Genomic DNA, 12,786 nt, shown 5'->3' on the forward strand with positions numbered 1-12,786 from the left:
AAAGATGCAGAGGGGAAGGGCAGGAGCTGGGGGCAGAAGCTGGGGAGGCAGAGAGGCAAAGCCGGGCAGGAGCAGGAATGAAAGACAAGTTGCAGGCTCCCTGAAGTTGCTGCGTACGCAGCAAGTGCAGCCTCGGGAACGTCTGTTCCTCTCTTCCTTTGAATAAATATTTATATATTCATTTGCTGGCTGGTGCACACACTTGGCTGCTCACCTCCAGACCAGAATAATGGGACCTGCCCTCACTGCAGAAAGGGGGAGGGCAGTGGGGATCTGGGCTGCCGCGTGTCTGCCTCCCGTTTATCTCCAGCTGGGAGCGGTGCTGATCTCACCAGTTAAGCAGGGCTGGGGGTATTGTGACAACGTGGACTGGGAATCACCAGGCGGCGTTGGGAGAGCGGGCTGGTGATTCAGTGCTGACCCAGTGCCCCGGCCCTGGGCAGGCACCACACCACGCGGGAGGCACCGTCCTGACCACCTGCAGCCGTCGAGGCTCCGCTGGCCCCTCGCCCGAGCATACAGGCGTGAGCTGTAGGTGTCCTGGCCGGGCTCCAGTTGGAGCTCACAGCAGCCTCCTGAGATTCCCTCTGCAGTACCAGTTGCGCACAGGATCGGGCTTCGCTTTCTGCCCTAAATAGAGTGGGAATGTGGTGGGAAGGGAAGGTGCCAGCACACAGAGACTTCTGCAGCTTCATGGGTGTCTGCCTGTGCCCATCTGTATGCGTGAGGACTCTGTGTGTGTTGGGGGAATGTGTGAAAGGGAAATGCGTAGGGAAATGTACAGGAATGTATTTGGGGGAGATGGGACTTTTTAACCCATGCATGTACGACTACATTTATGGAGCATGCCAGCACATACATACAGCTCTTGAACAGCTATAATTTCTATATGGTGAGGTACGTGTTTAGGGGCAAAGTGTGCTATCCCTTCAGGAAAGCATGATTGCACGTAGGTGTTAGTGCCGGGGGTGTGTGCGTGTTTAGAAAGCCCAGGAGTACGTTTTGCCTCCCTTTGTGTGGGGGGCTGGTATATTTGTTGGGGGGTTATTTTTCTTGCACTCCTTGACAGGGAAGCGTGTCTGAAGCTGTCAGGAGTTTATGCTAAGCAGCCACTCTCTGGCTGTTGGACAGCAGGTCTAAAGTTTCAGTCTGTTTGTATTGGGCTGTCATGTTATGGGATTAGGGTCTGTCACGATGGCTTCTGGACGCATTGTAGGGGGTCTGATTAATCTCACGGTGCTCCTGTGGAGCAGCACCTCTGTGCTGGTGACAGGGGGGTGTGGGCTGAGCTGCCACAAGGGACTCCTGTGCAGTGGAGAAACCCATTCTCACCATTTGGGGTTGGGAGATGGTTTCTGTTTGCTTGTGGTCTGATGGGCTTCTCTTTCAGCACAACATAAAGTCCAAGAGCACATTTTGAAGGGACCTCCAGTAGTGTGCCCACAGTAACTCCAGTGGTGTGTGTGTCTGGCAAGTGGTTTTTTGTGTGCTCTTCCTGAGCCCTGGGACACAGGGCAGGGTCTGCCTTGGCAGTGTGCACTGAGGGAACCAGGCTGTGTGCACATTTCTGGCCTTAGCACCTTTAACCCTTCTTAGCCTGGGTGGCTCTTGGAGGCATCATAAATAAAGAGGGAAATGAGACAATGCTACTGCTTTAGAGTCAGGTTTTTGCTTTTATTTGCAATTGAATCTTGTTAATTGTTGGTGCAATAATTATGCAGGTGACTCTGATAGGGACCATTTAGTTCAAGATTCTCCATGACCTTGAAGTTAAGACCTTACCTTCTTCCTTTTTCCCCCCACTTTCTCTTACCCCTCCTTTACTAGCTGTCACATATGAATAAACTACATTAAAATAACAAACCCACACTAATTAGCTGATTGTGCTGGGAAGTGTGAGAGCAGAATTTCCTGTATGTGCAAGAGCGAGCAAGTGAGTGAGCAGGCAAAGGGGCCCCATCAAGTGAAACCAGCCCACAAGCGATTTTCTCCCATATGACTGCCTTCACACCAGTCTGGCGCTCCAGCAGATGCATTTGCCAGGGCTTCGGTCCTCCGTACTGTTCTTTCTGGTGCATACTGGTTTTCTTCTCTGAGACTATGTGCAAACCCCATTAAGTGAATTCCTCACTGTCCCTAGGGTTAGGCTTGGCAAGCTGTTCTCCCTGCTGCAGGTGCTTTGGTGCAGTTACTGGCTGGTGTGGTTTTGGCAGCCAACACACCTGGGATGGAGCTGGGGACCTAAAAACAGGTGGTACTGCACTCTGAAGGAAAGAGCAAGTCAGGTTTTAACAGACCTCATATGCTGCCTGAGCCAGGAGCAAAGGCTGGTCTGTACGACGTTTACCTGTGAAATGTCTGGGGCCTTTTGAGCCTGGTTCAGTCCCAGCAGAAAGATGTGGCTCTTTCTTGAGGCCAGTGGCATCCTTTGGTACCGGCAGATTTGGTGTGCCTCTCACCAGGCTCTCCTGGCTGGGCTTCCACTCAGAGCTTAGAAACAGAAAGCAGTCCCACCTTGCAGAGGATGATGTTGGCCATGCCTGAAGGCCTGTTGGGTTGGGACCAGCCATTTGCTGTTTGGGTTCCAGTTATCTGATCTCACTAATGCCCTTCTTTGCTTCTTTCCCGTCTCTCTTTCTAGCTGAAAGAACTATATGCACTGACGCAGCCTCAGGAAAACCCACAATGGCTGCCAAGCGCAAAGGCGGCCTGAAGCTAAATGCAATCTGTGCCAAGCTGAGCCGCCAGGTCGTCTTTGACCACGGGGGAGCCGAACAGGCGCGAGCGGACAAGGGGCTGCAGCGGGAGAGCAGCAACAAGGACCTGCCTCAGCCTGGGTCCAAGGACCTGGGAACGGAGTTTTCAGATGGACTCAGCCGCGTGCAGAAGATTGAGGAGGACAAGAGGAGGGAGGTGATTGAGAAGTGGGTGAATGGGGAGTACAACGAGGAGCCCTTGCTGGGGCGAGTGGAGGGCAAGGAGTGCAAGAGCGCCGACAGTACGGAGGTGCCCCCCGAAGGGGTTTACATGGTGCAGCCCAAGGGCTGTAGCGAAGAGGAAGATAACGGGGATGAGGCGGATGCGCTGAGGGGCTCGCAGGACGGCACCTTCTTGGACGACAGGGATTCGGATGGGCCGGCCTCGAAAGACGATGCCTACCGGTCCTCCAGTGGTGAGGCAGGCTCCAAGCTGGGGGCAGGAACCGCCTCAGGTAAGGCCTGCGCGCCCTCCGCGCCCCCGCGGTGGGACAGACACCGCCGCTGCTGGCACCCCGGGGCCAGCCAGGGCCGCGGGTCCGGCGGGGGCCTGGCGCTTCGTGCCCGGGGCCGCGCCGTTGGCCTCCGCCTGAGCCGGCCCGCGGGGTGCGCAGGGGCTGCGTGGGGCACGGGCACGGCCGCCGTGGCGGGCAGCAGCGGCAGAGCGCGGTGTTGCGGCCCCGCCCGCGCTGCAGCCGCTCGGGGCCGGGCCCGCGCGCTGGCCACGGGCGGGAAGGGGCTCGCGGCGCCTCGCGGCCGCACCTGAGGGCACGGGCCCCCGCGCAGCGCGGCCGGCCGGCGCGAAGGATCTGGCAGACGCGGCCGCGGCGCAGGCAGGAGGTAGGCGACGGCTTCCCTGGTGGCAGCCGGGCCGGGCGGTGCCGGGAGCGTGTCCCGAGCAGGGCCGGGCGGGGAAGCTGCCGGTTCCCGGCCGAGCGCCGCCGCTTCCTCGGGCCCTGAGGCCTTTCCCGCCGCGGGGAGCGCGGCCGGGCCCGGGGGCAGCTGCCGCCTTGTTTCTGCGGCCCTTCAAAAGCCGGGTCCGGGGAGAGAAGCTGCAGAAGCCCCAGGTGATTTTTTTTTCTCACTTTCCGGTCCTTGCCCCCCGCCCCCGAGATTGATTTTGGGGGAACATGAGTGCTAAGCCTTGGTGATAGCTTAGGGTAAATTGAATTCTCTCCATTAGGGCAGAGCAGCTCCCTCCCCCGATCTGTCACTCAGCTGGGCTGGATCTGTAATTGAAAGATCTCCCCCTAATCCGCTCCACCTGCACGCACCCCTCCCCTGATCTCGGCACTTTGTGAATCCATCAAACTTTCCTCCTTTTGTGTGCGCGCATGTTTTCCTCCTCCTGTTAATAACGCAGCTGAAACTCATCTCCGTCTGTCCGTTCCCCTTCTGGAGAGGCACATTCTCTAGTCTTCACGAGTTCAGTGGCAGCGCACATAATTATGCATATAAGATATAAACAGAGCTGTTTAATTATCCTTCGCCACATCAGTGACAGAGTAATTAACAAACATTGCAAGATCAATGAGGAAAAGTGTGACCTTCAGTTTCCTTTGATAGGAAAGCCCTTGTCGTTCCCAGACACAAGGTGATTGTGCCTGGACTCTGTTTTTAGTTTGTTTTAATCACACACACCCCCCCCCCCCCACCCCCCCCACACCCCTTGCAGCTTTTATTTGCTACGAAAACTGAAATGTAAAAAAATACATTACCGAACTGGGGAAAATGAAAAGGAACTGAGGTTTCTCACTGAGGTAGGAGTTCTCAGTAAAATGCTGTTGTAAGTCTGTATTGTCAAAGGATTATGCAAAAAATGTATAAGCATTCACGGGGGGCTGAAGACTCATCTGTGTTGAAGGCAGGTAATCGTACATGTGGGGTCCGGTTTACATAGATGGCCACATGGGATTTGACTTGCAAACAGTCCCGCTGCCAGGTCTTGAGTGTCTGTTTCAGGAACCTTGTTGTAAATGTTGTTTGCAACATTTCCCTGGAAAGCACAAACTGAAACATCCCTTGCTTTGGAGAGGACAAAGTTCTTTTCCTCGTCTGTCTTTTTATGTCAGTGTTCTAGAAAATTGATTTTAAGCTGTTCATCGAGTCCTCTCAGACCTCGTATTACTGGGTGCAAGTGAAATTTATTCCAGTGAGATCTGAAACTGGCTATACCAAAAAGGAGCATTTTTTTCCAGGTAGCAGGAGGCAGTCAGATCAAAGGAGAGGAATAAGCCCTGTCCTGGGCAATGCGGCTTTGGGGGAGTCATCGCAGGAACCTGGTTTTGAAGGTTCTGACCACCAGTGGCTCCCTCTGAGGACACAGAAGATACAGAGCTGGCAGTGCTCAGCAGCATTTAAAGTTGAGCCTGTACTACTTTGATCAGCTGGAAACTTGGGTAAAAAGCAGGAGTCCCACAGAAAACTGGATCCTGTCTCTAACTAGCTTTCTTGATCAGTGGGGAAAGTGATCCTAATTGTGGGGCTGAGAAAGGTTCCTGCTTCCTGGAGTCATGATGTGTGCACACATGGCCTGCTTTATGGGACTTCAGCTACTGCTCATGTCCTCCATCTTCTCCTGTAGTCTTAATGCCAAATCCCTGACACCTTTGTCTCCTTCCAGGGTCAGACAGGCTTGCCATGCATCAGGCAGCAGTTTGCAGAGACTTGGTCCATGCTGTTTAATCCTCATGCTTTGAAACAAGATGGAGAACATACATGTATGGCATCCCTGTTTCTTTTTCTGAGCCACCCCTTGGAAACAAGGGACTAATGAGTTGGTGCTCAGTCTTGCCTTAAGTGCCTCCCTCTCTGGTACAGCTAGGAAAGGTGTTCAGGAATCACAAAGGTGGCGTCTGTTGGGAGATGGTGTCAGAAGCTGACCTGGGCATACAGATAGGTTTCTTCATTCATTTGTGCACCCTCTCCTGCCTACTGACTGACCCATACTTCTCTACACACATTTATATATGGCATTTAGATTTCCCCAGACAGTCTCTGAAGAGATCCCTTTCCACAATCTCTGGCTGACGCACACATACCCAAGGAAGTTTTCCTATACAGTCCCATGTTCCTTACTCTGCCTGTTTCTTACATAGTGAGCTAAAATAGTCACCAGGAGCTTTGCCCTGTACAAGCTTTCAGAGTTCTCCCCTTTTCTTAGCCTACTGGCTGTGTCTCTTAGGAAGGGAATATTGGCCCCGTTTTCAACAAGGGGGGATTTATCTTCATAATTTCCTGGGGAGACCCCACTTGGGAGGATGTGCATGGTGAGTTCCAGTTCCTTGCATATTATCCTATAGCCCCCTAGTCTACATGCTTTCCCTCCCAAGCAGAATAAAGGACAGAGCCCTGGCTGGGATGTCCCATCCCCCAGTATCCAGACCTTGCGCTCCATTTGGGCTGTTTGGCTTTTCCTTCCATATATAGTGTGCTGCTGCAGGCTATTTTTAGCCCCTTTTTTGCTAGCTTCGGATCCTTTGTGATACGATAGCTGCTCTGAGACACAGAGATCTCTGCTCTTTGGCAATGCCCACAAATGGAGAGCAGCGGCAAGGGGAGAGGGAGCCCTTTTATTATCACTTAGAAAAGGAGAGAAAAATGCTGTGCAGGGGAGGGGAGGAAGACCCAGGGACAATGCTTCCTGTGGCTGCCGGGGCTGTGCACTTCTCACAGGGATTTGTTTCCCAGCCGCTGTCCTGCTTCACTTCTGTCTGCGTGTGGGTATCAGGAGGGTTTTCTGTTGATGAGGTAATAATAATTACCTCTTTCTTCACTGCTGTTTGAAAGTGTATGTGAAATGAGTTGGCTGGTTCTCATACTATCTTTGTGGTGAGACAGCTCCCTTCCATAAGGTGCCTCCACCTCCAGAGCCTCTAGCCTTCTGGTTAGGTGCCTGGGCAAGTAAGGGAGGGTTGCCTTTGACTTTAGGGGATGTGTCGGCGGGCTCACACTGGGATGAGTGAAGGTGCACTTGCTAGGCAGCGAGTGGTGGGAACTGGCCAGGGTTTCAACTCAAAAGTGGATAAGGAAAGACTGAGCAGCACTGGCAAAGCTGTTGATCAGGGAAGGTATTGCAATCATCTGGAACCAGATTTGAGCAAAGGAAAAGCAGAACGCGAAGTGTTTTGGGGGGTGAGGGGATTAAATCGAGGGTAGTGAAATCTGAACTCAAGCTCAGACTTCGTAAAGATCAAAAAGAGGTCTGACGACTCCCCTTTTCCTATGGTCTTGGGTTTTGCATCTAATTGTTTGCACCAGTTGAGGTCTGGCTACATGGGTAGGTAGGTAGGTACCAAAGGTGCTTCCAAGAGAGGTGTGCAGGTGAGAGAAGTTTAAAAAGGAGGTGGTCTCCTACAGCATTCCATTTTCTGCAGTATTACAAGGAAATACTAGGTTTCCTTGCATCTCCTCTCTGGATTTGTATTGTCTGTGGTGCTTGAACTGATCTGAGATTTGTAAAACTGATTGGAGATGTGGCGTTGAAAAAGAGGGTCTCCTCTCTTTTTTCATATGCTGCAGGTTAGGATAAAGAAGGAAAGGAGTTGGCTGGCTTTCAGGGCAGCTGTTAAAGCTAGTAAAAATCACACTTAATAGCTTAAATTTCCTATCAGGTCCTCTCTGTGGTATTCTTGGAGTTTGGCACAGGCTGGCTAGAATTTTTCTGCGCAGTGCTTGGAAGTCAGGGCATTGTGAAGGAGGCTGGGGGATTGTTTTACAGGTCCAAAAAGAGAGGAAAAGCAGAACAGGGAAAGCAGATTTAACAGAAACATGGAAGTGTTAGACCCAGTAGGGATTTCATGGGTTTAATCACTTTTGTTGGGTCATTGGGTTACACTGAAATGGAGGTGGAGAAGTGAGAAAAAGAGGTAAAAAGGAGAACTGCTTTAAAGCGAGATGAAATTATTTAATATGTCTGTGTGTGAAAGATAAAGTTGATGGCTTTGGTAGGGTGTTGGAAGTGCCGCAGGAGAGGGTCAAGTGGGGAAGCAAGATTAAATGATCCTACCTCTGAGGATCGAGTAATACAGCCTTTCCTTGTGGTTTCCTTCTGACAAGTCTTGTTATTGAACACTGTGGGGCATGATTCTGCATTTAACATCCTTTAAGATTAATGCTGACCCATGAGGTTGTACTACAAAGAGCTACAATCCAAGCCAGACACTGCAGGGGCATTGCTACCCATTCTGTAAATAACAGGGTGTTTATTCTGAAGTCAGGCATCCCAAAATCCCATGCAGGATGCTGGGCCTAAGTGCTCAGAACTGGAAAGTCGTTTTGGGCTAAACCAGGTCCCAGCGCTTAGCAAGTATGTCTTTGTCCTTCTGCTTGCAGGCTTCAGGCATGTTCTTTGCGTTGCCTTTCTCACGTACAGCATACGCAGGCAGCTAGCGCAGCAGCACTTCTGCTAGGTGAACACTGCTATACCAGGCAATACTGAAACAGGAGTATGACTTTCATGGCCTTGCGCAATTTACTGCCCGTTGCAGGCAGTCTTTTCCTCCATATAGTCCAGTGGAAACATTTGTGGAAGCTGATGGCTATTGAACTTCGACCTTGCTCATTGACTGGGTCTTGTGTGCGCAGGCGCGCTCTCCTGTCTGTGCATGCCTGTGTGTATGGCATCGTTGGCTGTCAGATCCCCCAAATTGTAGGGATCAGTTTTCATGGTTTGGATTTGTGGATCTCTTTTGTGGCTGTGTCTTGGTGCCTTCCTTTTCCACTGCGTTTCAAGGTGGTGCTGATTTGGTTTGAGCTGGACCCAGTGCCCAGAACCTCCATTCTGCAGCCAGTGTACCTGCCTGTGCTGGCTCCCTGTGAATGAGCGTGCTTGCCCGTGAGAGCTAGAGTGAGTGATTGGAAAAGATGACGAGGGAGGTTTGAAGGACTCCTGCACACAATAAATCTTTACTCTGCAGGAGAAAGCAAGAGGGAGAGGAGGAGCAGCGCTGTGTCAGGCTGAAGCCTAAATGAGTCCAAGCCGGCACATCAGAGCAATCTTTATTTCCTCCTTTACACTGATATTGGGTGACCTCCAGATGTGTGTTCTTCCCCTCCTGGTGGCCTGTGAAACTGCCTGAGGAAGGGAGGGAGAGACCCAAGGAAAGACAGCTTTTGCGCATTTTTCCTCCCTTATTTTTCCTATGCTCAGGTAGACTAACCCCTTCCTTGCCCCTTCCCCATCCCACACTCCAGAGACCACATCAGGACAACAGCTCCTTCTGTCCTCAGTCCAAATCCTGAGGAAGAGAAGGCTGTTCCTGACCTATTTTGCACCTGTGTGGACTTTTCCCTTTTGTGGTCTTACTGGAAGCTGTTCCGGGCTGCTCAGGAGGCTGTCTGTGGGTTTCTGCAGCCTTCACTGAACTGTGGCCCCTTTTCACGTGAAGAGTAGTAGCTCTCTGGTCATTGGGGTTGAGAAGGAAGGGAGCAAGCTGGGTGAAAAGAACTCTTGCAAGATTGACAGGGAAGAGGACCGCAACACCTATGGGGAACTCTCCTGTCTTTGTCTTGCCTTCTTTTCTCCACATCTTCCCCTCCTCTCCTCACTGCCAAGCTGCTCATACATGTAGCCTTTGCTGCTCTTCCCCCATCTTAATTCATCTCCACCTCTGCTGCTTTCCTGCTCTACTCTGCATTTCCCATTCTGCCCTCCCCCTGCTCCACCCCATACATCGTCTTGCCCTGTCTCCCTTACCCATTTCACACCATGCTGTCCTGCCTGCTCTCAGCTGGGTTGTTCACCAGCACACGTGGCATACCTTGCGTGTTTCTGCCCCTCCTTGTGCACGCAGACACACTGCTTGCTGTCTATCCTCTGTGCACCTCCTTCCATATACAAACATACACAAGGACAGAACTGTACAAACCTCGGCATATTGGCATTGGTTTCGCTTCCAGTAAAATTACTTTTTCTTCATATTAGGCCAAGGCAAGAGTGCAGAGACATTTATGAAACTTTGTTTAATGTACTGAAAAGCCATCGGCTAGAACATTTAGGAAATTGATTTTCCTGGCATTGATGAACTCTTTTTATTTTACCCCGGTATTAATTACTTTTTTTTTTTTAAAACAAATTAATTTAAGAGTCGTAAAACCTAACAAGTGAGCCAAACGTCAGTAGATCATGTTCCCCTCTCCCCTTACCTCCCCCTCCCCGCTACTCGTGCTGGTATGGGAGGAGAAGAAAAATCAACGCCTTGCGTGACTCTCTCACTTTGGTTCTCTGTAGGGGAAGCTTCATCGCTGCGAGATTATGCCGCCACCACCATGAATGAGTTCTTGGGCATGTTTGGCTATGACGACCAGAACATGCGGGATGAGCTGGCCCGCAAGATCAGCTTTGACAAGCTGAATGCTGCTACCTCAGAGGCCACTGCGACCGCTGCCTCTCTCCCTGGTGAAGATGCCATGAGCAAACGAGCCCGCTTCTCCAAGTATGAGGAGTACATCCGCAAACTGAAAGCTGGAGAGCAGCTCTCTTGGCCCATGCATTTGGCTAAATCTGAGGAGTTGGGCTCCAAGCTGGGCAAAGAAACTTCCTCAGTGCTGGCACAGCCCATTCGGGTGCCAGGTCCAGATGCCTCCATGCTGACGGAGACCAAAGCCACCATCCTGCCGCTGCCCTCTCCCAGCAGTTCCCAGATGCAGGGCCTGATGTCACGGGCCTCCAAATATGACTTCTTCATTCAGAAGCTGAAGACGGGTGAGAGCATCAGGCCACAAAATGGCAACACTTACAAGAAGGCCTCCAAGTATGACCTAGAAAACGTCAAGTACTTGCACCTTTTCAAGCCTGGAGAAGGAAGCCCAGATATGGGAGGAGCCATTGCCTTCAAGACAGGCAAGGTAGGCCGACCTTCCAAGTATGATGTGAGGAACATTCAGAAGCTTACTCCAGTTAAAGCTCCAACACCCAGCCTGGCCCCGGCTCCTCTCGCCAGTACCCCCAGCAGCACTCCCGTAGCTGGGCCAGAGCAGTCCGTCTCATTGCCATTCAACACTCCTGAGTACCTGAAATCAACTTTCTCCAAGACAGACTCCATCACAACTGGAACAGTCTCTACAGTAAAGTAAGCGTCCTTCCACTTTTCTTACCTTTGTATTAATGGGGGATTGTACCTAAAGTCTGTGTGTGAATCAGTGGGCAATTCCAGTTTGTGTGGTGATAAATACTGTGCTGTTCATGTGATGTTTCTTTTTGCTTTCTCTGTTGGAGTGTCGGCTCCTTTGTTGCACCCTGCACCTCTATCTTATTTGCCCTAGGGATGTGGCCTGCCATCAGCAGTCATAGCCATGAGTGTAGAGCCTACTAGCTCTTGGGTTTGTATGTTAAAATGAAAGGTGAGGCAACAGGGTGCTGTCAGCACTCTAAGGGACAAGGTTGTGGCCACGCTACTTTCTCTTTCTTCTGGTTCCCCAGGCGTCCAGCTGTGTCTGTAGGGGAACCTAATCCTTGCTTCCATTTAACTCAATGGTGAAACTCTTCTGACTTTCCTGTTAGCAAGATGGGGCTTCTTGTTTGTCCCAGAACTCAGAAGACTTTCCCATCAATTTTCATAGGAGTTAGGCATACACATACTTCTGTGGGGCCAGGCCTGGGTCTTCTTAATTTGCTTGTTCTTTACACAAATAGAGGTGATTCAATTACCCCTCAGACTGGGCAAACTCATTAGCCCAGTTACCACTTATAACCTCCCACAAATACATTGCTGGCAGTCTCTTCAGTGATGCCATTGACTGAATGGAGATATCTGAAGGCCTTGCCAAACCTTGGGTTACTTTTTAATGTGGCTTCCAAAGGTGATAGCTGTGGAAAAGCTACATGTGGACATGAGGCTGCAAACAGGGCGGAAGGCAGGGACTTCTCTGCTTGCTTGTCATGGTTTGGATTTACTTGTTTCTCCCTGTGGACCTGGGGCTGTTGTGAGCTGTGAATACTGTGGAGTAATTTCTAGCAAGTCTAGGACCTCTGTCCTGCACTTCTGTGGGAAATATCATCACATGCACCCTACTACTTTGCCCCCTGGTAAGGAGGAAGGCTGTTTTGTGTTTAATATGCAGACCTAGGAGGCTTGGGGCTGAATTGTCACTCAAATGCTCTTTGCCGTCTCAGGCGAGTCTGCATCCCCCACTTTCTGTGTTTCCCTGCCTGTCTTCCATGTGGAGCCGTCATTTCCCAACTGCTGGACGACAGATTTAGGAGCTCTATGGTTAAGGTGTATGAGAAAGGGCAGAGGATTATTAACATTTGCATCTGGCCCCCAGTCAGGGTGCACCCTGTATGTGCTCCAGATGGCAGGCAGGGACTCCTATTACTAAAAAACACTGTGTTGTAAATATTCCTGTAGGCACAGTGCCTTGTTGTGATGGGTGACTTGGCCAGGGACTCTGTGCCTGAAGAGTCTGCAGAACACTGAGCTGCCTGGAGTTCAGCGGCCAGCCTACAGCTGTGCTTGGGGGGGCTGTGAGCCTCTTCTTACCTGCTTTAGTGTTGCACTTGGATCCCAGTTTGATTTCCTTTCTCTTGCTCATTTCCTGCCACTTGCAGATGTGGGTTTGTAGCACTGTGGTGATCCCTCCTCTAGCCACAGGACTTCCTTAGCTGGGGCATCGTCATGGGGCTGCAACAGGAATGGGGGTGACCAGGGCCTTCAACCTGGCAGTTCGCAGTGTCCCAATCACATGTTGGAGTACAGGAGGGGCTCTGGTCCCTTCTCCTTTAGGCTGCTTACTTAGGTACAGGCTTTCACGATAAAAGAAAGCAGCCCATTAATTGTGCTGGTGGAGGAAGCGCTAACTGTGGTATCTGGGACCTGGCTTTCCATTCACAGTCCCCATTGGGACCAAATAACCTGGCAGGAATTACCCCTTACTCTCACACATAGGCATGTATACTCTAGCCATGGGTTTAGACTCTCCAACGCCTAATGCTATTAACCCGACCTGAACTAATCTACCTACTTCAAGTGAACTCTGTGCGAAGGTGTCATTGTTGAAACCAGGCTACAGAGCTGTCACGAGGAGGAGT

At 51.2% G+C, this 12,786-nt stretch overlaps 1 protein-coding gene across 7 annotated transcripts in view; it reads left to right on the plus strand.

Annotated features, from left to right (window-relative positions):
- CASZ1 (castor zinc finger 1) overlaps window positions 1-12,786 on the plus strand; it is a 208,143-nt gene that overhangs the window by 153,458 nt on the left and 41,899 nt on the right. For all 7 annotated transcript variants that reach the window (XM_027802274.2, XM_027802272.2, XM_055704049.1 and 4 more), the window contains 2 exons: window positions 2,642-3,211; window positions 9,988-10,828. In XM_027802274.2, coding sequence (XP_027658075.2) covers window positions 2,642-3,211; window positions 9,988-10,828 — 1,411 coding nt within the window. The remainder of the gene's footprint in view (window positions 1-2,641; window positions 3,212-9,987; window positions 10,829-12,786) is intronic.

Source organism: Falco cherrug, chromosome 3 (assembly GCF_023634085.1).
Source record: "Falco cherrug isolate bFalChe1 chromosome 3, bFalChe1.pri, whole genome shotgun sequence".
NCBI classification, from domain to species: Eukaryota; Metazoa; Chordata; class Aves; order Falconiformes; family Falconidae; genus Falco; species Falco cherrug.